The 24,568-nt window shown below is 42.6% G+C and overlaps 1 protein-coding gene across 7 annotated transcripts in view; it reads right to left on the bottom strand.

Moving 5' to 3' along the window:
* The window catches only part of KCNJ15 (potassium inwardly rectifying channel subfamily J member 15), a 29,383-nt gene extending 5,375 nt beyond the window's left edge, over nucleotides 1-24,008 (bottom strand). Inside the window, exons 1-4 of one of the 7 annotated variants that reach the window (XM_053386707.1) lie at nucleotides 23,698-24,008; nucleotides 23,289-23,360; nucleotides 16,434-16,491; nucleotides 14,033-14,170 (exon numbers count right to left, since the gene is read on the bottom strand). In XM_053386707.1, coding sequence (XP_053242682.1) covers nucleotides 14,033-14,049 — 17 coding nt within the window. In that variant the 5' untranslated portion in view covers nucleotides 14,050-14,170; nucleotides 16,434-16,491; nucleotides 23,289-23,360; nucleotides 23,698-24,008. Of the gene's footprint in view, nucleotides 1-4,629; nucleotides 4,714-14,032; nucleotides 14,171-16,433; nucleotides 16,492-23,288; nucleotides 23,361-23,487; nucleotides 23,625-23,697 lie in introns of those variants that run through there. The other 6 variants (XM_053386706.1, XM_053386705.1, XM_053386704.1 and 3 more) reach the window with 6 other exon arrangements.
* Nucleotides 24,009-24,568: the final 560 nt, after the last annotated feature.

The following is a 24,568-nucleotide window of genomic DNA, read 5'->3' as shown; positions in this document are numbered from 1 at the left end:
ACAAGTAGGAAATGAATGGAAAAGCCCTTGTGCTGTTGACCAGAATGGGGATGGAGAAGTTCCATCTGCAAAACAGAGTCCGTGAACCCATAAGGAATTGTTGAACTGAGCTGCCTATAGTCACCCAAGGGCAAGAATTAATTTGCCAAGGTAACTAATCCTCATTTCTTCTTTTAACATACTGCCCTTTTGGGTGTTGGCAGCCCACCGTGCAAAAACATGACTCAGGAATTACAAGAAATCAAGCAGCTCCTGCCACAACAGGAGTGCGTAAATCCACTAATGAAGAGGGCTGCAGCTGACCTCTCAAAACTGAATTCCTTCCTAGTGAACACATCATGGAAATAAGCAACCTTCTGGCCTAGTCAATTTCACCCCTCAAGTATTGGAGGTGGAGGTGGTGAGAGACAGCCAGAAGGCTAGACTAACCATGTACAGTGGTACCTCTGGTTACGGACACTTCTGGTTATGAACACTTCAGGTTACAAGCTCCGCTAACCTGGAAGTAGTTGCTCCTGATTGCAAACTTTGCCCCAGGATGTGAACGGAAATTGTGCGCTGGAGGAACTCGTGCAGCGGGAGGCCCCATTAGCGAAAGCACGCCTCAGGATAAGAATGGTTTCAGCTTAAGAACGGACCTCTGGAACGAATTAAGTTCATAACCAGAGGTACCACTGTATCCTTTACAAAAGGCAGTCTTCTGCTTGAGGGAGTTCTCCATTTGAAAGGTGGTCTGGTACGAATCCAGGTTAGACGTAAACAATTCTAGGAAGAAAGAGTAGGGACCTTGAAGGCTCCCAACAACAGCAAGCACCTAGATAGTGGACTGAACAGGCGCACAAGCCACCTGGTTATTGACTTCCCCATTGTAGCCAAATGCATTGCATTGCTATTTAAATTATCACAATTATTTATAAATTTTCATCTCTACATATAAATCAGCAAATACATTTTTTATGCAGATTGGTAGTTTCTCTTGTCATCTCATTGGTGATACATTTCCTCTTTCTCAACAATGCACAAGTGGCCGCAATAAGGAGCATTTAGCCCCTTAGAAGGGCAACTTGGACCCAAAGGAGCTTGCTGAGATCAGCTTGCAAGAGAAGAGTTGCAGCCTTGAAAAGAAGGGTGAAAACTCCCCTTTAGACATGTCTTCTGGTGAGGAGGCATCATGTCTGCATGGGTCTACTCCAAGTCATTTCAAGCAACATGCCACTTGGAGCTCCTAGCAAAACACATTTCCTGAAGTGCCAAGGAACATGGTGGCAGTGGGATCAATTTTCTAATTGCTTCCTAGCAGCAAATGACTCAGGAGCTCAAATTAGCGCAGAAATGGGCAGACAGAATTTTCATTGGTTCTGCCAGATGGAGCCCTATTCCTCCAATCCTGAAAGAACTACATTGAGTGACCTTTTTGCTCCCAAATCCCATTTGACAGGCTGGTACTTAACTTTAGAGCCCTAAATAGCTTAGAACCCAAATATCTAAAAGAGGACCTTGAATACCAGCCAGCCCATGCCATAAGATCTTCAGTGGAGGTCCTTCTCCAAGTACTGTCCTTAGCTCAGATGCATTATGTAGGCACTAAGAAGAGGGCATTCATTCATTCATTCATTCATTCATTCATTCCATTATCTGCAATAGTGCCCCAGCTCTAGAATTCCCTCCCCAGAGAATTCCTTCCTGGTGCCAACATGACAACGACTTAAAACACTTTGATTTGCTTAGGCATTATAAAGCATGATATTGCTTTAGTCTGACTTTAGCTGTTATAAGTTTTTGATGCCTCCCAGTCTGTAATTGTTTGATGGACTTACACTTTATTGCAGAGCTTTCCAAACTTTTCATGTTGATGACACACTTTTTAGACATGCATCATTTCGCAACACTGTAATTCAGTTTTACTAGCAAACCAGAGATTAAACTAACCCCTTCCCAGCCCCAGGAGGAGCATAGGTAGTGTTTGCGCAACCAGAGGCGGAGCTAGCTTCTCTGGCCCCGGAGCGCCACACATGCTGTGCACCCGGGGGCGGGGCTAGCCACCCATGGGGGTGCTGCCCACGGCAAGCGGTGAGCGTCCCAGGGGGGCAGGGCGGCAATGTCACCCCCCTCAGGGATGACACCTGGGGCGGGCCGCATCTACCGCACCCCCTTCTTCCGCCAGTGCACACAACACACTTAAACACTGTAGCTGACACACTGACGTGTCGCGACACACAGTTTGGAAAGCTCTGGTTTATTGTATTTTCATTTTTTAAGTAATGCTTATTAAAAACCATCCTGGAATCCAGTGGTTGAATGGCAGTCTAGAAATCTTTTAAATAAACAAACAGACCTGGAACTAGAATGCAGATTGAATACAAAATATCTTGCACTGTATGTTCCAGGGAAACAAGATGTGGAAAGAGATGTGGTGGGCACATCCAAGTCAGCCGTTTCCAACCTGGTGCCCTACATATGTTGTTGAACTACAGCTCCCATCAACATGGTCAATGGTCAGGGATGCTGTGAGCTGAATTCCAGGAACATGTGGAGGGCACCAGGTTGGGGAATGCTGCCCCCAAATGGTTGGTGGAACACCTTAACCCTGAGGCAGTTAAAAAGGTTGTTAGGCAATCCTCAAGCAAACACATAACAGCCACCCGAAAGAATGGACAATAGAACCACAGGAGCTGCCTTATACTGAATTAGACTATTGGTTCATCTAGCTCAGAACTGTCTACACTGACTGGCAGCAATTTTCCAGGGTTTCAGACAAGAGGCATTCCCATCCCTACTTAGAGATGTCATGGATGGAGACTGGTACCTTCTGCATGCAGAGTAGATGTTACAGCAGCCTTTCTCAACCTGTGGGTTCCCAGATGTTGTTGGACCACAACTCCCATCACCCCGAGCTAGCAAGGCTCAGGGATGATGGGAGTTGTAGTCCAACAACATCTGGGGACCCACAGGTTGAGAACCACTGTGCTACAGCCTTTATGGATTAGATCTTGGCTTGTTAGCCTACATCCAGTCCACCATTGCACTCACATGTCAGGCTATAAGAACATGTCCCCATCCAATGTCCCCACCCTATCCAAATGATAATAATAATTTATTATTTATACCCTGCCCATCTGGCTGGGTTTCCCCAGCCACTCTGGGCAGCTCCCAACAGAATGTTAAAAATGCGACAAAACATCAACTATATTGCTGATATATTTTTCCTTTTCCTCCTCAGCTTACACAGAGTCTTCCAGCTTCCTTATTTCGCCCCTCCATCTCCATCTATTGACTCTTAAGAACACAAGACAAGGTAGCTTGATCAGGCCAATGGTCCAACATCCTGTTCTCACAGTGGCTAACCAGATGCCTGTGGAAAACCCACAAGCAGAGCATTAGCAGAACAGTCTTCTGCCCACCTATGACTCCCAGCAGCTGGAATGCAGAAGCATGCTGCCTCTGACAGTGAAGGCGGAACATAACTTCATGGCTAGTAGCCACTGATAGCCTGGTCCTCCATGCATTTGTCTAATCTTTTGGTGGCCATCACTGCCTCGTGTGGAGTGAGTTCCACAGTTTAAACTATGCACAGTGTGAATAAGCACTTCCTTTTATCTGTCCTCAATCTCCCAAAATTCAGCTTCATGTGATGTGCATGAATACCTGTGCCACGAGAGAGGGAGGAAAGCTTTTCCCTATTGCTTTCTCCATGCAACGCATACATTTATAAACTTCTACCAGGTTTATCTCTTGCTTGTTACTTTTCTCTAACCTAAAAAGTCCCAAATGATGCAGCTGTTCCTCGCAGGGGAGTCGCTCCGTCCCCTTGATTGTCCTTTTCAGACCCTTTTCCAACTCTATCCTTTTCGAGGTGAACACAGCATTCCAAAAGCAGCTGCAGCACAAATTTGGAAAACAGCATTACGATATGAACAGTTACATTTTCAATTCCAATGATCCCTACCATGGAATTTGCCTATTTTCGCAACTCCGATATGCATCAGAATCTCCTGAAGCAAGTCTAAAAGAAAGTGCACACATGCACACATCACAAGAGAAGAAATCCCCCCTCCAGCCATTAAACATGTATTATTATTATTATTATTATTATTATTATTATTATTATTATTATTTGAAGTCTTACATTGCCTTGGGGTGATAAGCCTCTGAAGAAGAAGAAGAAGAAGAAAGGAACTCCAGACATAGGGAGCAACCCACAAGCATGCCTTTCAATTTGCCCTCATGGCTTGACTTGTGGTTCTCAATGTTATCAGGCCCTCATGACCAATTTAGTTGGGACACAGGGCAGGCTTTTAGGGCCTTCAGTGTCTAATGAGCCCACATTCACCTCTGGCATAGCAGAGTGAGGATTCAGCTGTGAATTTCCAAAACAATGCACAGCATTTTCCCAGGATTGTGCCTTGGGTGAAGGAGCTCCAGGTTCTCTCTTACACAGTTCAAGATCCCAAGCCTGCCCCTGTACAGAAGGGCCGCAGCCTCACTCTTGGCCACTGTTCCCTTGGCTCCAGTGATTTTGCCATTTTTTTCACTGTGTGTCAAAGCAGTGTCTTCTCTATTATCGAGGTTATAAAGCTCTGCATTTCTGAATCCCTGACCTGTTAAAGAAGCATTAGAATAGCATCTCACCAGTCCTTGGTGCCTTCCTCTTTCCATTTGTGTTTCTTTATTAGGTAACATTCACGTATCCACTTTAGTCACTTCCTTTCTTATCCTGGAATGGATCCCATCCGATCCTGGCTTCCCCCCACCCCACCCCAACTTCCTGCATTCTGTTTCTTTCATCATCTCTCTTCTCATGTGATCCTGAATTCCTGTTGTTTATATCCTTAAAGCCCACAGAAATCCATGGAGGTTTATTTTTTCCCTTGGCAGAAGTATCCCCCCTCCCCTTTTCCTCTGCCATGCTTGTCAGAATAGGGGCTGGTTGCCACAAGGGGCCATTGGATACTCAATTTTGTTGCAATGATGGTACCCGCACTAGGAAAAGACCCTGAGGCAAGCAGTAAACTTATCCTCAAAGGCTAGTTGCATCCCCACCTCCTCCCTCCAAGCTTGACTGACTTCTGCCTGGAAGCATGAAAGATTGCATTCTTTCCAAACCTCTGCTTTGTTTATTCCAATATTCTCTGTCGTAAGACTGGATATTCCAGTTAACTCGCAGAAATGTGCCGTCCACTTTCTTAGCCCTGTCAATGTCACTTGATGTACAGTGGGGCCAATGAGCTCTCCAGCCCAATTTTGAACTGAGATGAATTTTTTTTTTCCTTTTGCCACATCAGTCATCAAATGCTCCCCTGCTTTTCTGCTGTGACACAGAACAAAAATAAAAGAATGGGTATCTCTTTTCCACTGCCATCTCATACGATGGGTATGGAATAAATAAATGATCTATTTGTGGGGAACATTTCCATGAAAATTGTGAAGTTGGGGTAGGACAGAGATCGCAATAAAATAGATGCCTATATCCCTGGAAGATATGGGCAGGGCAGTGGTGAAGCTGGATTATTTTGTACTCTGGACTTAATGGTCTTATGATGGTGTTGGTTAGAGCTATAAACAGCCATGCAAAGCCAACAATTATCATTTCTCTTCCCACACCAACATTCCATATTTTACAACTGATATGTTTGGAGGAAGGGAAAGAGCTTGCCAACACTGCTTAACAACAACAACAACAACATCTCTGAGCACGTGCAGTTTTGCATTTGAAATGCACTTGCCTCATAGCACCATCCTGATGATTACAGGAATTGTAGTTTGGCAAGGTGCTGAAAATCCCAATGCTTGCCCTGTCTGTTGTGCACAGAAACATGATCATAGAATTAGAGTTGGAAGGGACCCCGGGGGTCATCAAGTCCAACCCCCTACAATGTAGGAATCCTAACTAAAGCATCCATGACAGATGGCTATCCAACCTTTGCTTAAAAACCTCCAGTGAAGGAGAGTACACAACCTCTCAAGGGAATCTGTTCCACTGTCAAACAGCTCTTGGGGTGACATACAGTGGTACCTCGGGTTAAGTACTTAATTCATTCCGGAGTTCCGTACTTAACCTGAAACTGTTCTTAACCTGAAGCACCACTTTAGCTAATGGGGCCTCTTGCTGCTGCTGCGCCGCTGGAGCACGATTTCTGTTCACATCCTGAAGCAAAGTTCTTAACCTGAAGCACTATTTCTGGGTTAGTGGAGTCTGTAACCTGAAGCGTATGTAACCCGAGATACCACTGTATACTAGTTTATGGCTGGTGTGTCCATATTTCCTGAGCTGATTGTGTTTCTTTGAGCAACATTTTGCAGTCTGTGGCTCAGTTACTTGTGTCACCCATGTCTTACTAACACAAGTGTTTGTGGCAGGTACTAGCTAATCTTAATCAACGGATAAACTTCGATGTTTTAAAATACCTTCGGCATTTAAAATAGCTGTGCTTCCTTGCAGGCATATAAATATATTCCAATTATACATTTGCCAAAAAACAAACAAAAAAACCCCAGTTTAACCTCTTGGATATCAAAGAATGTTCATATAGTTCTGTTTAGAGCCTTCTGTTGGATAGAAGGTTAGTGTATCAAATAATATCTTATGCCTTCATGGAGACTTTACGGACAATGCATTCAGCAAATCCAATAGGTTTATGGCATATGGCTTGTCATCATAAACTATTTATTTTAGGAGTCATCTCAATTGTTTTGTGTTAGATGTATGAGTGGGCGAAGCTTTTAGGATTACAGTGGTACCTCTGGTTACGTACTTAATTCATTCCGGAGGTCCATACTAAACCTGAAACTGTTCTTAACCTGAAGCACCACTTTAGATAATAGGGCCTCCTGCTGCTGCCGTGCTGCCGGAGCACGATTTCTGTTCTTATCCTGAAGCAAAGTTCTTAACCTGAAGCATTAGCGGAGTCTGTAACCTGAAGTGTATGTAACCCGAGGTACCACTGTACTGCCACAATCCATGCAACAGTGAAAGGCTTGCAAATTGCTATTGTTATTTAGTGACCAAAGAGCAGGCTGTATTACATTTGATGTTGGTTGACCAAAATTGTTTTTTCATGGAAATCAAAACCGTTTTAAAATGCAGTGACTCTTACATCTGCTATTTTGTTTAGCAGCAGGAGTTCTAACAAAGCTGCTGGAATAGAGACAGCACCTGTCAGCGCTGCCCAAGGTCCCAGCTCACACAAGACCAACGCTGCTTCTTGCTCAAGTTTAAAAGTCTTTATTGAAGTTCGGTCTCATTTCCAGACGCGCAGCGCGCAACGCTACATCTATCCATCAGACCGTAGAAGTCCCATCTGAATCTCCTCCCCCCTGACACCAGCTTAAGATTCTAGCCTTACTCCACCTCTTCCTCTGTTCCTTCTTTCTCTGGGTCCTTCTGCTAGTCGGAGTCTCAGCCCTCCGAGATTCCTCTGACGCTGATTCTCCCGACTCCTCCCCCCCCCTCTTTCGGGCTTTAGGACCTGGCTCCCAATCCGGGTTTTCTGCTGTCCCGCGCTCCTCCACATTTGAACTTGGCGCGCGCGCGCAGCCTCCCACTTTCCTTCTGACCGTTACACTTGTGTCACTGCTCCCCCTTTCGGGGAGGCTAGCTGGACCTGGCCTTCCCTCCGTCTCCCCACTCCCCGATGGAGGAGAAGCTGGTCCTGACTCACGTGACTCTTCCCCCCCACTGTGCTCTGGTGAGGGAACTGGCCCTACTCCTCTGCTACTCCTTTGGTACTCCCCTCTGGTTCCTTGTTTATGGATCGTCCCCTCTGGGATTCGCCTCGCCCTTACCTTAGGCGCCCCCTCCTGGGAATCTTCAGATTCGCTGGAGAAGCTCATGGAATCTCTCGGTCCACTGTCATATTCCCCTACGCTCCCCTCTGATTCCTCTCCTCCGCTCTCTATTTGCTCTCTCCCCTGCTCTTCTGCTCCTGAGCCTCTGACAGCACCTTACACAAAGAATCCCCCATTCCCTGCTGCGAGCAGACGATTAATATTTTTTTACGTTTTATTTTATGAATGACGTTTCCGGAGTTGCAGCATTCTCAGGCCTTTTGCTTCTCTCTTGCCAACTTCCTTGAATTCGGACACCTTCACAGTGGATCTTCATTAGCCCAGCTTGACATCCAAAACAGAGTTCAGTGATTTTCCACTTCTCCCTCTCTCACACCCTTGCCCCAGTTCATGCTGTGTGAATATTACCTGCCTTTTTAAGACAGAGTGTTTCTACAGATATTAGCACACTGAAGAGCTAAACTTTCCATTCCTACAGCTCCACGTGCCAGATCTCAACTGCAGGTCACCAAGAGATTTTATCATCTGCATGCCCATGCAAAAACAACACTGAGCATTTCAGCTCTGTATCAGTTTACGTCTTCAAAGTGCTAAGCAAACATTAATTAATCCTAACCACAGTCCTGCAGAGAAGGCAAGTATCTATATCCCCATTTTACTTACATAGGAGGAAAGGAGCCTAGTCATATGCAGATCCCTGTAATGACTGGCTAGCGAGCCAAGAACAAAACTCAGGCATCACTCCCAGCCTTTCGCTTTCTTGCAGTGCTCTAGTTTCAAGTTTCCCCTTTCCCCTTGATTTTTGATGGGCCTCCTGCCTGGCATCACTTTCTCCATACTCTAATCTCCCTTTTCTTTTCAATGTCTGCACAGACTCCTGCTTATTAATTAAGAGTGACACAGAGACAAGTGCCTTGTCCCGCCAGCCCCCAGTCTGGTGATCTGTTAAGCTCAGCACAGTCATTCTCCTGTCCATTAAAACAGCTTGCCCAGAATGGTTGGTCTTTTCTACCGCTATCTCTCGGCTTCTTCACATGATGCAGCAATCCATGACATCATGGAGCTCTCTGTGTGCATGAAGGCTCATTTGTTTATCGTTCTTAAAAAGCATATAGGATAGCTATCAGTGCTACAGAGAATAAGGCCCCCATCTGCACTATATATTTGAGGCAGTATCGTACTACCATAAGCAGTCGTGGGAAACTGTAGAATCCCAGGAAGTGTAGTTTGGTAAGGGTTCTCAGAGTTCCCTGGGAAAAGGGATTCACCGTTAAACCACTCTGGGAATTGTAGCTCTGTGAGGAGAACAGTGGTCTCCTAACACTCCTCAACAAACTATAGTTCCCAGGATTCTTTGGGGAAAACATCACATTAACAATATTCCAGCTGTTACTATGAAACCAATGCAGTATGGGCTATGTATGGAAAGTTATTACAGGTTGTGTGCCAAGATGAATAATGCCAGGCTTAACCCTGCATAACTTGGACCTAAAGATTTATGCTGCACATCACCCTAAACTGTATTGTTATAAATAATACTATTAATCACCGCTTGATAATACTATAGGCATGTATAAGTAGCACATACTTATTTGGCTTAATATCTAAACAGTGTGCCAATCACACACACACACACAGAGAGAGAGAGAGAGAGAGAGAGAGAGAGAGAGAGAGAGAGGAGAGATTCCTGTCTTTTTATAGCACTTAGTTATTAATGAATACATTTCATGCTCCAGGACATTTTTGCCAATGGCAGGTATGGGCTAGAATGGATCCAGGAGTTCCCTGGATTCCTGGTTTGCCATCCAAAAATGGAACAAACATTGCATCATTGGGGGAGTTGTTATTTTAATGTGGATTCCCGGACTATTCAATCAATTTCAACTGCATTCAGTGGGACTTCCCAAAATTGTCTCATTGTTTTATTTCATATGCTGGCCAGCCTAGCGGATTCTTGAATCCAGACATGTATTTCAATATTTTTGGCACAATTTTGTTTTGTAGCTTTGTCGTAGATATTATGGCATGGTATTTTCTGCAGTCTGCTAACAAAATTTGCAATGATTAGTCTCCCAGAGAGACTCTTCATTAATGAACTATAATTCATTATTTTGCCAGATCTGTTAGGCTTAGGGATGAGAAAGACATTCAGTATTGTTTTGTATTTAAATGTGAACTCACCTCATTTGCACTTTCTGCAACAATATGTGAGCCAAAATACAGCTATACTTCCAAATATACCCTTCTCATTTTATGGTGCAGTACAACAACCAAAAAATTACAGACTAGAGGGGAATGTGCATAAAAATTCATATTAGCGAAAATATCATTATAATGCTTTATAGGAGGGGAAATTGCTTCCAAAAATGTATGTATTAGACAAAAATGTATGAAACACATACTAAGAGGCTGATGAATTTTCATGAGAACAAAAAAAATTAAAAAAAATTGAATTCACACCGTGACCTGGAAATGTGGTGAATGGACCATCCTTAGAATGGCCACCCTGAGTTGTAGCAGATACAATTTTGGTGGACTGCTACTTTTCATGTGTATGTGTCAAATTTCATTAAGTCTTTGTTTCTCTCTATATCAGCACTGCTTCAGCGTTTTAAAAGGATGCAGACATATGGCAGGGTCTCAAAAATATCACATGCAAAGATAGGAGGGAAAACTTTTACCCTCTTTAGCACACAATTTTACATCCTGCAGTTAACGTTCATTGAATTGGTTTTTGACTTCAAAACATATGAGCCATATAAAGCAGTGCTTTTTGATAATGAGTTCCGATAACAAGTTTATGATTACTTCTGAATTGCACTATAGCAGTAACACCCATAAAGGAAAAGTCATTGGAAAGTGAGGGCCTTTTTGTACACATGAAATTAAGAGTACTGCAAATACAGTACAGTGGTACCTCGAGTTAAGTACTTAATTCGTTCTGGAGGTCCGTTCTTAACCTGAAACTGCTCTTAACCTGAAGTACCACTTTAGCTAATGGGGCCTCCTGCTGCTGCCGCATCTATTTTCTTCTGCACTGCCTGTCAGCTGCAATCTCAGTTGCAACTTCAGACTAGACTATATATAGTATCCGTGGGGACACACCAATATCACTGGATCCACAATGCCCAAAAGTTTTAGTAATTGTTACAACAACCTTTAAAGATCAGAAAATATCATTATCCCCATTTTGCAGATGGAGAGGATAGCTGAGGCAGAAGTTTGGCTGGTCTACCCGGGGAGTTTGCTATTAAGGTGACAATTGAACTGGGGGGTTAATGAAGACAATCCTCTTACAGCACAATCCAGTGCATGTTTACTCAGAAGTAAATGCCACTGTGTACAACAGAGCTTACTTCCAGGTAAGTGTGCATAAGGACACAGCCATTATCTATAATGCTAGAATGACCTAAAAATCTATGGTGTTTTAGTGAACACCTGCCCTTGTGTCTAATTCTGCACATATATGCCAGCACTAGTTGGTAGGGTCAAGCTGTTTCAGTTGCAATCCATCCAATTCCACACCCTCCCACTTCTGTTCCCCACTAGTTCCCCAACATCACATTCTACTGTGGCTAATATCCAACTCAGGATGGTTGTTCCTCTGCTTAACCTTCTGTGTTTATAGCTTTGTTGATAATCTCAAAGCTATCACTTTCTCTACTTTACACAGTCAGCCAATCCCCAGTAGTCTTAGTCATAGGACTCTCCCCTTGGTCTCCAAACTCAAGACTAGCTGCCCTTACATAACAAACCCATGAAGTAGATATTTTATGCAGGAGGAATTAAGGCAAAATGAGTTGTCCAGGCCCACCAGGAATTTCACCCTTCAGACCACAGTGTTTTGAATTTTTATGTGTTATGTGAAGGCCACAACAAGGTCTGTATTTCAGCCAGAAGTCATCAGTGGCTGAGCATCCCCTGGCAAGATACACAAAACAAAATTGATGAAATGGATCCCAGTCCAGAGAAGGTTAACCATGACTAAGTCCCACGGGCATCAGTTGGGTTTCAGTTGGTTACGACAGATAATTTGACCACTAATTTCAGTGAGACTTGAGCATTATTAACTTCATCCAGATTGGAGCCATTGCCTCTGAGCACAGCAGCTCCTCAGGGTGGGGTGAGTGGCAAGGCATCCATGATATATGGAGTGGTATATTAGCCTTGCCACACTTTCGGAAATTAACCACTAGCCATAGCTCTCCAAACCAGGAGATTCCCAGAACAAAGGATTATTCCACACATGGCATCGTCCTTGCAAATCTGTATATCACCATGTATCTCAGTTTCCTTGCAACCCTGGGGCCTTTCATCTTGAGCTATTTATTTCACCATGGAAATGTGCAGCTGTTGGCATTTGCCCTTAAAGTAAGCAAATTGCCATATGGTTGTGCAGGTGTCACAGTCACCTTGAACGACTGCCTGTGACATGAATGATGCCACATTGGCCATCTTACTGATAGAAGAGGAGTTTTCCAGTTAAAGCAACTACCTAGAGGAATGGTGGATTTTCTTCCTCTGAAGGTCTTCAAGCTGGACTGTCATCTCTATGGGGTGATATAACTCTGGATTTCCTGCAGCAAGCAGCAGGTGACATTAGCTGTCCTACAAGGCCCTCCAACCTTTTGATTTAAGCAACACCACTCTCTCCCCATGCCAGTTCCATTTTTATGTTATTTATTATTAGTAAAACTTTGGAGCTGAGCATCCTTGCCGCTGTCCCCAGCAGACACACACACACACACACACAGACACACACACACAAATTGCAACTTTCATGCAGGTGTCTGTTCACCTAAATACTAAAAAGCAGCAAAGCCCCACCACTTTGCAAACGTTCTTTTCTTCTTCTTGCAGCACAATTCAATGCAAGCTTACTCAGAAGTAGACTCTGTACAAGATGCTCCTTAGAAATAGTGTTTGGCATTTCTAAGTAGCCACAGTTATATGAAGTGTGCGCCTCCTCTCCATTTTTAAAAATACATATATCATAACAAAGTCTGTTTGAATATTGTGGATTTTGGCTTTATACTTTGTTGGTTTTTTATTCCTAGGTTGCTTCCAGATAACCTGCTTAATGTGTACCCATCCTGATTTGTTTGTGGAGAGATTAAACAATGCTGTATCAAGCATGTATTGTGTTGGCCTACACTTTCCCACCACTTTCCTTACTGCAAAAAGTCCAATCATTCGTGGAAGCAGGTTTGTTTTGCAACAACTCCCAATCCATAATCTGAATATGCCAGTATGTGAGCAAATGCCATTAAAAATAATGACAACGTCCATCTGTCAATCTATCTATCCACACACACATACACAATGTGGTGGGGCAAACCACACATCTCTTCTGTGAAAGAAATCTTGTGAGAATATTGCCCAGAGGCTAAAAGAAAAAGAAGAACCATGGGAGATAAGTTCACTAGCTAAGCCCTTCTGAAATATTTTGGAGATAGGAAAGTCCTTCCTCACTATGGAGGTATGGAGGCAGCGATTTCTGTCCCATTCTGTGTTCCTCACAATCAGCACTTGTTTCATCTCTCCACAATTTGGCTTCTGCTAAAACCTTCCTTTTTTTGTATTTCTAACTGCTATAGACAAAACTAACATAATAAATTATGTAATTAATTATGCAATTAATTTCAATGCATATCAGTGGAAGGGAAACATCAAAAACAGTTACAGCAAATCCTGCTACATGATTGCTTACATGATTTCCATTCCTGACCTTGGGTGAACATGTGAATTCGGGCCATTTCTGCCCCTGTGTCCATTTATTGAATTCTCTGACATCCCTACTCTTCACACACTTATCTTGAAACACACCCAAAGCATAAATACTCTACATTTAAAAAAACAACAGGGTTGTACCTTGGCATGGCTTTTAATTGAAAGAGAGACATTCAATCCCTTTGTATTTTTAAGAGAAGCCTTTCCCAGTTCACGAGGCTAAACACACCCCTGTGCTAAGCACATAAAAAATATGAAAATGTTTGCATTCATTTAACACATACGCTAAATACAAAGAAACCCATGGAATGAATTGCTGTTTATGTACACAAAGGAAAGGGAATGATTAACAATCGGCTGAAATAAACTTTGGGGTAGATTGTTAAAGCTTCAGCATGGGGCCTACACAAAATCTATGGCTGGTACCCCTATCACTCATGACCACAGCTCATTGCCAGCTCTCAATTTGGGAAAGCCTTTGGTCCTTTGGGCAAGGCCCCTTTCGACGCAGGCCTACCTCCTCCTTGCTGCCATTGTCACCTGCTGTTGCTCTCCTTGCCAATGCTGCCTTCTTGTTTGCCAAGGAGAAAACTAGCGAGCTAGTGAGCAGTGGCAGTGGCTGCTTCCTCCTCCTTACTGCACTTGTTCATCCTCTCTGGAACAACAAAGGAGAAAGCGGCAACAGTGAGGAGAAGGAGCAGGAGCTAATGGGGTCTTTGCAGTGTGACATCTCTTCAAACCACTGGATACCAGCAGGTGCCTAAATACGTCAATCTCTGACACCAGCCTTGCTTCAATCAAGAGAACTACAGGTGCTCAAATTCCCACGCAACACATGCAAACACTGACTGGCCAATTCATTTCAAAGGAAGAACCTGAACAATATGTGCATATTTTTATGCATGCACATATTTATGGATGCTGCTTCTGAAAGCAGTGAATCAGAGTCCAAACCAAATCTTGTAACACGCACATGCACACACACACGTGTTGAATTGTATTTTTTAAAGGTTTTTAAAAAACTATTTAAATGTGATTGGGGGGGGTTAAAAACAAAAGAAAAGAAAAGAAACAAAAACAGTACAGCTTGATGCAGAAACAGGAAGAAATGGACACTTCCAAAAGTGTCACTGACCAGAAACAGACTGATTCATCCATTCCCATTTCCAATCAAAAAAAAAATTCTGTTTACATATTCAACTGGAGTCTATAGCTTTCCTTCCTCCTTCTAAGAATTAGTACAGCTTTGGGGATCCATTAATATAACTGAGCTTGACAAATGTCCATGGTGCTTTCCTAGGACAAAAATCAGCTTGTCTTCTAGCAAAAATTTCATGATCCGTTTCTAGATTATTCTTACATATATATTTTTTCTCACCAATCTATGTATGTGGTCAATTTATAGTTTAAAATACTTTTTCACACGCACACCCATATATGTTTTCCACTGAAGTCTGTGCTTTTTCCGAGACCCACCCAAATTCCAGTACTTGGCTGGCGAATGTGCCAAGTTTTCTTGCTCTCTATGCAACGAATGGAAAAAAAATGCCCCCCTTTTTTCCATTTCTGCACATTCTTGGAGAAAGGAAGGAAAGTGCTCCAGAGGAATTTGGTCCTACCTGTTGTTTCAAATGTGAAACATGAAAGCGTCTCAGAGCAAGTAGCCTGGTGCCTGCAAGTGAAATTGTGTTCTACAAGAATCACTGAAATTGAGTATGATTTCCAGAAAGAAGCAGAGGAGAGTGACCATGTTTCAAAAGAATTATAAAACAAGAAGAATGCAAGATCCCATGATTCTTTGTTCCAGTTCAATACTATGTCAATGAGTCCCTTGAATTCATTGATGTTTTATGAGGGAGGTGAAAACATCAAAGCTCAACAGGGAAAACTATTGAGTTTTCCATAATGAAATGATAGCTTTCAGCTGCAGCTTCACATCCTTTCTTTAATGAAAAGCAAGTTAATAGATTTCAGCATTTCATGAAAGGCAGAGAGTTTGGCTGTCTTTTCCTTATGCTTGAAGCATAGGAGACAAGGGATGAATTTGTGGAAGCTGAGTTGAAGGAGGCCACATACTGGCACTGTTTTCAGATGATAACTCTCCCTTTACCTCCTGAATGGCTTTGACTTTCCAGACCAGCATGCTTGACGAGTGACCAGCTCACTGACAATGATGCTTTTCCTTCTCTGCATGGACATTGCCTGCTGCTGGATGCTAGCTTGCATTGTGAGCTTACCTAAATCTCTTTCTCACTTCTTGAAGATGCAGCCAGCATGTTAGGGTAAGATAACAAAGAAATAGCCCCAGAGGCTTCCAGCACTGCTCTAACCCATACTTCCCCCTATTTTCAAAGTCCAGAGGCCTTCTGTAGCTAAAATGACACCCACTTGAGGGAGTTATCAGCCCACAAGAGGGAACCCCAAAGTTTGCTGGAGTACAGCTTTATTTGGGTGCGGGGCATCTCTATGAGGATTGAGCATGGTCAATAGCCACATAATGCTGACCAGCTCTTGGTTGGAGGGAGAGATGGAATGCAAATAAGGCTGCAGTCCTATCTGGCTGTAGGCCCCATTAAATTCAATAGGTCTTACTTCCACTCAAAGCAGGAAACATGCTTCAGAGCAAATAGAAAAAGCTGGCTGGAGGTGCCAGGGGATAAATGGAGCATATTTATAGATGACCTTGAAGTTCTCGCTTAGATTAGGACAGGTGTAGCATTTTTTTCCAGGACAGAGAGAACATAGAATCAAGTGCAGGAATACAAAAAACAAAACAAAAAACAGTTAGGCTATAGGGAGAGTAATAGGTTGGGGACAAATCATGGCTTAGGGTAGAGAGGGGACACACATGGCTGCACGCCTATCGAAGAAACAAGGCTGAGGAAAACAGACAGAGAGTGAAAGGCAAAACAACTTACACTCAGCAAAACGTGCGCCCAGCTAACCAGCAGCCTCTTCCTGCTTCTTTTTCAGGGGCTGGTGGATGGGGGAGAGGGAAATAGCAGCAAATGCTGTCAGAGCCATCAAATAAAATTACTTCCACCAGGTCTCATTCTACATCCTAAGAAGAGTTGAGTCATCCTTTTGCTCTATTTTGTGTTATACTACTGCTACTCTGTGTACGGTGATGCTTCCTAAAGAACTGCAGATTGTTGCCATAGGAGGCAGGAATACCTCTTTGACCTCCCAGTCTATGTGCAGATGGAGTCACTGTGTTTATTCCCTCTTCTGAGCCGCATAACAGAGTGTGCCCCCTCCCCTGCATATCTGGTGTTGGGTAGGACTGCTGACCAATTTGGGGCCAGGGACAGCAGGCTCCTGCACATCTCAGAAATGTAAGGCTTCCCCTAGGGAAGTTTTGCTAGCCTTCTGTGATAATATGTGGCATCTTCTTCGCTTTTCTTGCTCCACTTTGTCCTCCAGAGCCCAAAACAAGGCAGCAATGCCAACTAAGTGTTCCTGCTGTTGTTTTAGTTCAAACTGTGCCCATCTAGTTCAGCTTAGCTCTGATTAATGTAATGGGAAGGAGGGGTGGCATCTCTATAACAGCAGAGACCCCCCCCCCATTCTATGCTGCAGATACAATTCAAATCACCCTTGCCTGTGGTTGTGTGTCAGTGAAGGGCTTGGTTCCAATTATTGCAGAGTTAAATGCATGCTTAACTGTCCTGAAGCATGTGAGGAACATCTAAAAATTAGAGAAAACAATGGAGTCCAGCACAGCCAAAATCCCTTCCATTGAATGCGCATCAAAGAACCTTCAGAATGCTTTTAGAAACATAATTTGGGGATTAGGTGGTAGCTGACTATCCTTTGTTATGGAAAGTTTTGCAATGCTACATTTCAAAAGAAGACAGATGAAAACCTCTGCATTATCAATTGCACATAACTTCAGCAAAATGAGGTGGTGTGGTGCTTGTTTATTTACATTTCATGCTATCTTATCTTTATTACTGTTCTTTTACAGTCCTGTCTCTGCTCAAAAGTTCAACAATCTTGAGAACGTCAAACGTTGAGTCCTGAAACGATTGTGCTAAATAATGTAGGACTGTTCACTGTCGCTGAGCAGATTTCTACAATCAGATCCAGGCAATGGTAATGTGACAATCGGAACACATAACTGTGTGTTTCATTGACTTTTCCAGGACTAAAGGAAGGTGGGAACTTACTATGGTGTTTTCCAAGTCACCTGTTGCAACAGAATAACAAATATTAGCCTTTGCCAAATACTTCAGTTATGTACTAAGGCTGATGATGGATATCAGCTGAGTTGAGACTGGTGGGAACAGAACATAAACACTGATATGGCAGTGCAACTGTGGAAAATAAGCATACAAGGAATGGCCATTAAGATTCTACAAATGATTTCTAAACCTAAATTCAAATACAGTGATACCTCAGGTTAAGTACTTAATTCGTTCCGGAGGTCCGTTCATAACCTGAAACTGTTCTTAACCTGAAGCACCACTTTAGCTAATGGGGCCTCCTGCTGCTGCCGCGCCGCCAGAGCACGATTTCTGTTCTCATACTGAAGCAAAATTCTTAACCCGAGGTACTATTTCTGGGTTAGCGGAGTCTGTAACCTGAAGCGTATGTAACCTGAAGCGTATGTAACCCGAGGTACCACTGTACATAAGATGAATTTGATAACTACAGTACCACAGTGTTGTTGTTCTCACACACTGTATGTGGTTCTTGATTGGACAGCATAGGAGCATCCTGAGCTAATTTATTTGTTGGTTTCCCACTTTGTTCATCGAAGGCTGCAACCTGATACCCACTTACCTGGGAGCAAGCCCATTAAACTCAGTGGAGCTTATCTCTGAGCAGCAATGTATGTTTATACTGCAAATTTGGAAAACGTGCAGTGATGCATTGAGACCTAACTGACCAGTGCTATCCAGGGAATTTTATTTTGATGTGTGTTTCAATCCTCTGCATGACACAGGAAAAACAAAATGCAACCAATATGTATGAAGATAGGGCTGGCCAGCATTTTATCTTTTCTGTATTAGAAGCAATAGCTGCTGAAATCATCTGTGAGATTATATAGTGCCTTCTTGGGCATCTAGTCATTCTGTCTAGCCACCAAACCACACCCAGGCAATGGACTGGTGGTACCACAAGCAGAGTGCAGGTGCCCTGATTTAAGGTGACTGCAGCACAATATCACTACATCATCTGAGCAAATGAAGCTAAACAAAGCCTTCCCTCAAAGAAAAAAGTTCAACAACAAGCCCACAGTCACCCTCCAAGACATTAGCTAGTTTGACCTGGTGGAAAATTCCTCCCCTGGCCTAAAATATGGCTGTAAGCCTTGAGCAAAAGCCATTCATCAACTTTTTTCAAGAGAAGACTTACCTAAGGCTCCACGCTACTGATCTGCCTCTAGCTATAGAGGACCTTCATGCCCTGAAACTCAAGGAACAGTCTAGATAAAGGTAGGAATTTTTCTCATTGTGATAGAAAGCTTAAGTAACTCTGATGGACACCAAGGGGATTTAAATTTGGCTGGATCCTGCCCATGCATCATACTTGTAGGCATGCCCTATTAGACAAACACATGGGACAGCAGAAGGTCACATCCACACCATACTTTTAAAGCACATTTAAGGCACATAGCTCTCTCCAAATAATTCTGGGAAGTGTAGCTAAGTCACAAAGGTACAATTCCCAGCACCCTTGAACCCCCAGGATTCTGAGTAAATTGCAGGAAAATATCATAGAAAGAAACCCCAAATGGGAAGACTAAAGGATGTGGCTGGGCCATGGAGTTCTGGCAGACGACAGGTGCAAGCCCTCACTTAGGCTAACAGGGTGAAAGGAAGCAAGCAGCCTGCTTGTCCTTATTGGGGGGAGTAAAACAGGGGCCAGGAGTTGCATGCTATAACCATGCAGCCTTGTCCCAATTCTGCCTCCTCCAGGATCCTTTAAGGTATGAGGTGGTCTGTCACCTTCAATCACTCATTTTGGGTGGGTAATGGGATAGTAGTGCTTCCACCCATTCAAGCAAACCTTCCAAAGGACTCTTGGAACTGCAAAGGGAGCAAAGGCGTTCAGAGCTTACAGCATCCTGAAGTGGGAAGAAGTTATGGTTGGAGATGTACAAATCATTTCTCCCTCCCCATGCTTTACCACTCTGGTTTGGGACTAGGTAAGGAGCTTAGCTCTTCAAATCTGAGTTGTTCAACAGCAAGGTTTCAATATGGTCAGGGCAGAGCTTAATTCTTTCCCAACCCTGAACCTAGGTGGTGTAGCTATGATCTAACAGGAGAAGGAAATGGATGAAAGGATGAAAGATGAGTGGCACACATCTCCAACTCCAGTTCTCCTCTCCCTGCAATCCTCTAAACTCTTAGGGGTTGTCTGCCCCCTTCTTCACCTTAAAAGGTCCTTTGTGAATGGTTAATGGAGACTGAAGTGGAAAGCACTTTCTCCAGCACAAATTAACCTTCCTCCCACAAGCTGTGACAGAGGAAGCTCTTATGCCAAGTCAGACTCTCAGTCCATCTAGCTCAGTATCCAGGGGTCAGCAAACTTTTTCAGCAGGGGGTCGGTCCACTGTCCCTCAGACCTTGTGGGGAGCAGGACTATATTTCGAAGAAAAAATGAACAAATTCCTATGCCCCACAAATAACCCAGAGATGCATTTTAAATAAAAGCACACATTCTACTCATGTAAAAACACGCTGATTCCCGGACCGTCCGCGGGATGGATTTTGAAGACGATTGGGCCAAATCCGACCCCTGGGCCTTAGTTTGCCTACCCATGGTCTACACTGAGTGGCAACAGTTTGAGGCAGGGGTCCTTCCCAGTCCTGCTTTGATTTGCCAAAGGTTGCACCTGGGACCTTTTGACAACAAAGTATATTCTTTTCTACTGAAAGACAGCCCTTCTCATGAAAGGGACAGTTCCATATAATAGCTTATAGGATCCTGGAGCAGGGAGTATCTAGGTTTATGGGATGTGCACCCAACCCCAATGTTTCACCCGTTCTCACACAGAAATCAGGAAAACAGCAAATCCCCCCCCCAACTTGCTGTGCTGGAGGATTTAAGGCAGGGGTGGCCAATGTGGTACCCTCCAGATTGTTGCTGGACTCCAATGCCCACCTTGACCACGGGCTCTGCTCATTGACGTTAGGGTCAACAACACCTACAGGGCACCAACATTGGCTACTACTGGTTTGATGAATGTTTGCCCCAGCCCCATTCTCAATGATACAGCAAGAGCAGGAATTTCCCCCTTATTTATTCTCCCTTCCTGGCCATTCCTCAGTGTCTCCCATGCTGTAGAAACAAAATAGTAAAGTGCTGCTTGAGTCTGTAGTAACTCATTCATGAGTGTTCCTTCTTTCCAGTAGGTTAGAAACAGAACAGCAGGGCAGCAGCCTTCAAGCACTTGACATTTAATGGGTTCTGTGAGATGGCAAACTTTGATTTTAACTCTTTAATACAGAAACTTGTATCTGGTATATTTCTGTGTTTCATTTCTGCATATAGAGAGACAGACAAAAATACTTTGGGGCAAGAGAGAAAGGAGAAATAATATAAAAACACCAATATTTTACTTAGGTGGCTTTTTTAAAAAGCCAAAAATGATTTGAAACACACAGTCTCAGGGCAGTATGTAGAATAGTTAATTTCTGTTGTTTTTGGCTCAACACCTCAGCACCGTCTGGTACTTCAAGGTTTAGCTCTCTCTTTCTTACCAGAGGCTGCCGGCTGTCTGTGTTAGCTAAAGATATCTGGGGCAATAAAAGTGGAAGAAACAGCGCTATCTATAAAATCAGGACAAACAAAAAAGAAGTTTGGAGTCCCTGAGTTTATGATTGCCACATTGACTTGTTTCTTTGCTTGACTGAACAAGTTTAAAAGATCTGCTTTAACCTGTTTTAACCAGGATCAGATACAAAACCTGAACCTTGGACACATTTAGGTCTGTCCAAGCCAAATCTAAAAATGTGTACAGTCTTTGGATGTGTGTCTTGTGTACTTGTTAGAAGTAACGTAATTCTGGGTTGGCCACAGACAATTTGTGGTGCACCTACCTCAATGGTTCTTGAACAATTTTGGGGGTTTTTCTGAATTTTTTTGTCATCAAGAGCCCTTTTACAAATTACTACGGAAATTACTGTTATTAATTTGATTTCTTACTCCTCCCCACCCCCCTTCACCCCGAGGTCCTGTGAGGGAAGCACATTTTGGACACTGCCACTAGTTAAAGGAACAAGGTTGCTTGGCGTGATTTGTACAATTTTGTTAGATTGTGTTGTAAGCTGCCTCAGAGAGCCTTTGACTGAAAAGTGACATGCACAGAATGAAGTGGTCAACTTAGGTGGTAGAATTTTGGACCGTACCTTTTCAGAATTCAGTGGGGGTGTACATTTATGTGTCATAAATTTGATTGCTCTACATAAATGATTTTCTACATGTATTAAATTTCCTACAGCATTAAAACTTCATAATGTGCTGGTTTAGGCAATTTTTAAAGTGCAGGGAGTAGTCAAAATTTTTGCCTCTCACCTGCAACAATCTAAAGTAGTTTAGTCTAGAATTCTTAACCTTAGTATTCTGATATATTCTGTGTTATGTCTAGGATGGATCTTATTACATTTTCCCCAGATCCATCAGGATGTGCTAAATGTTTGGGATCAACACTTCATGCACACAAATTTTCAGTTACATAGATATATCATATCTCAGACAAAACAGTATCTATGTAGTTAAAGAATTCAGGTCAATGACTACTGTTTCTTTCTCTAGGCCTTGAATGATCTTCAGCATACAAATGGATGCCTGGTCATAGCATTTTTATTTACAGTTTTTTTAAAAAAAAACTTACAAATTAACATTGTTTAGTGAGCTTTTCTCACTTTTGAAGGTATATCAGAAATCACAAAATGCTATTGGACAAACCTAGCAAAATCAAAAGCTCTATACCCCACTATTTGTAATGGGAGAAATGTAATCATGTACTTAATTCTGCCATATAAATGAACGGGAATTGAAAGTAAGCTGTGCACTAAGATCTAGTTGCGAACTAAGGCATTTATTTATTATGGTATTGTTTAATGATCATTCCTCTGTTTAAGATTGATGGCTTAAAACATGAATATTTCAATATATTGAAAGTAAAGGCATCATGATTTGAACAGCAAAAGGGCACAATTTATATCAATAAATCAAAGAGAAAAAGGTTAACCCGTTGAAGTTAAAAATAGCATACATCTTCCCGTTTCGCATTAAACATCTAGATCTGTTGTTTTCTGGAATTAGCACAATGTGGAAAATATTAATTTCGCTATAAATCTGTTTTAAGGCGTACGTTCTAAAAGGGGATATATGACTAAGTTGCCGCAAATTAATGGTGGGCTTTGCAATTCTATCTCACTTTTCATACGCTTGGAAATAAGACGGTCGTATTCTTCATGCAAGTGTTGTTTATTTTATGCCTCCTTATAATTAGTACAAAAACTCTTGTGGAATACCTTCTTATGCACATAGTTAATAGAGACTTTAAAGAGTTCTGATCGAGTTAAGAAATACAGCAATTAAAGATGATTTTTTTAAAAACGAAAAGGAAAAGTGAACAGATAAACAACACCAGGGTATTTGAGCAGAATAAGCATTTGGAAACTCTTTTTAAAAACAAAACAAAAAACACCCCAATGGCCCAAGAAAAGGACTGGCAAAGTAAAGTTGAGGGATTTATCACCGTCACCACCCTGTAGCACATCAGATCATCAGGATAACCCATCAAGACTACATACCTTTATTTTTCTTTCCCCAGACAGAATTTCATCAGCACTCAGCAAGCTTGGCTTCCCAGATAGTTTGAGTAACTTTAAAAGGGATTTAAAAAAAAAGAAATAATCAGGACAAGTCTTAATCATCAGCTTTGCATTTCTGTGCAATGTTGTTCAGCTATTGCTAAGGAACTATGCATTCCTCCTTATAATTTCCTCTTACCTGTAAAAGAGCAAAGTTCAGATTCCTTTCTTGAAGTTACTCTCATGTCAAGCTGGATGGCCCTTCCTTGAAGGAGTGTGTCCCTCAGGTAATGTATCTGTGCGTGCTTTTGAAAGCCCTCCTTCCCCTCCACACTCCCACCCAACGTCCCCTCGTACTTGCTGTCAGTCAAAAACAAGTTAGAAAGAGCCTTTTCTGAGTTGGAATTACCTGAATGAGGAAGCCAGAGGGAGGGAAGGAATCTGAGAGGAGACTTTGTGATTTCAGCAGCATGTCTTAAGGAAACCTACAGCGAAGACCAGGAAACCGTATAATTCTAATGAATTCAACACCCTGTCAGGAGCTGAGCAAATACCTGATTGAAAAGAAACTGATGTACTTTCAGAGGATGTCAGTTAATCTTTGAAGAAACTTGATCAAAGTCCCTTCATGACCTTATTGCCCAAATAAACAAGTGTAAAAAGCTTTGAATAAATCTTGATATTATCCTTTTTAAAAAGAGAAAGAGAAATGGCTGAATATTCCTTCCTTTTAGGGAAATGGCAGGTTGATTGTGAGGCAAATACACAGCAGGTCTAGCTTAATGTGCAGGTCTGGTAATAACCATGGACAGAGTCGATAGCCCAGAATATCGATGGTTCCCAGCTGATTGCTGGCACCGCTGTTTCTTTTTGATCTCTTGTGTGTGGCATTTCCTTTGTTATTTACAAGACATGAGAATTAAACATTGGGAAACACTGAGTGTGGAGAAAGAGAGCTATATTTTGCCACTCTTAATGGTTCCAGGATGTCTTGGGCATTATGGTTTTTGATGTGATTTCCAGAAGTAAATCAGTAAAATGTAGAGCGAAATAGGAGACATTTGCCTTTCAGAAGACTCAGTCTGCTAGCCCTGGAATATTGTTCTCTGATATACACATTACCTTTCACTTTTTTAAAAAAAACCCACTTGTTTACAAAAACAATTACAATTGATTTGTGGCCCTAAAAAGGGTCCCCAAAGCAGCTTTAATAAAAACACAATCATAACCAATTCAAATACAATAAATCCGGGAGCAGAATAAAGAAAGCACTAACATAT

The sequence above is a fragment of the Podarcis raffonei genome, chromosome 4, assembly GCF_027172205.1.
Source record: "Podarcis raffonei isolate rPodRaf1 chromosome 4, rPodRaf1.pri, whole genome shotgun sequence".
Taxonomy (NCBI): domain Eukaryota; kingdom Metazoa; phylum Chordata; class Lepidosauria; order Squamata; family Lacertidae; genus Podarcis; species Podarcis raffonei.
The sequence above is the reverse complement of the archived record's forward strand: the minus strand, read 5'-3'. Positions and strand labels throughout refer to the sequence as shown.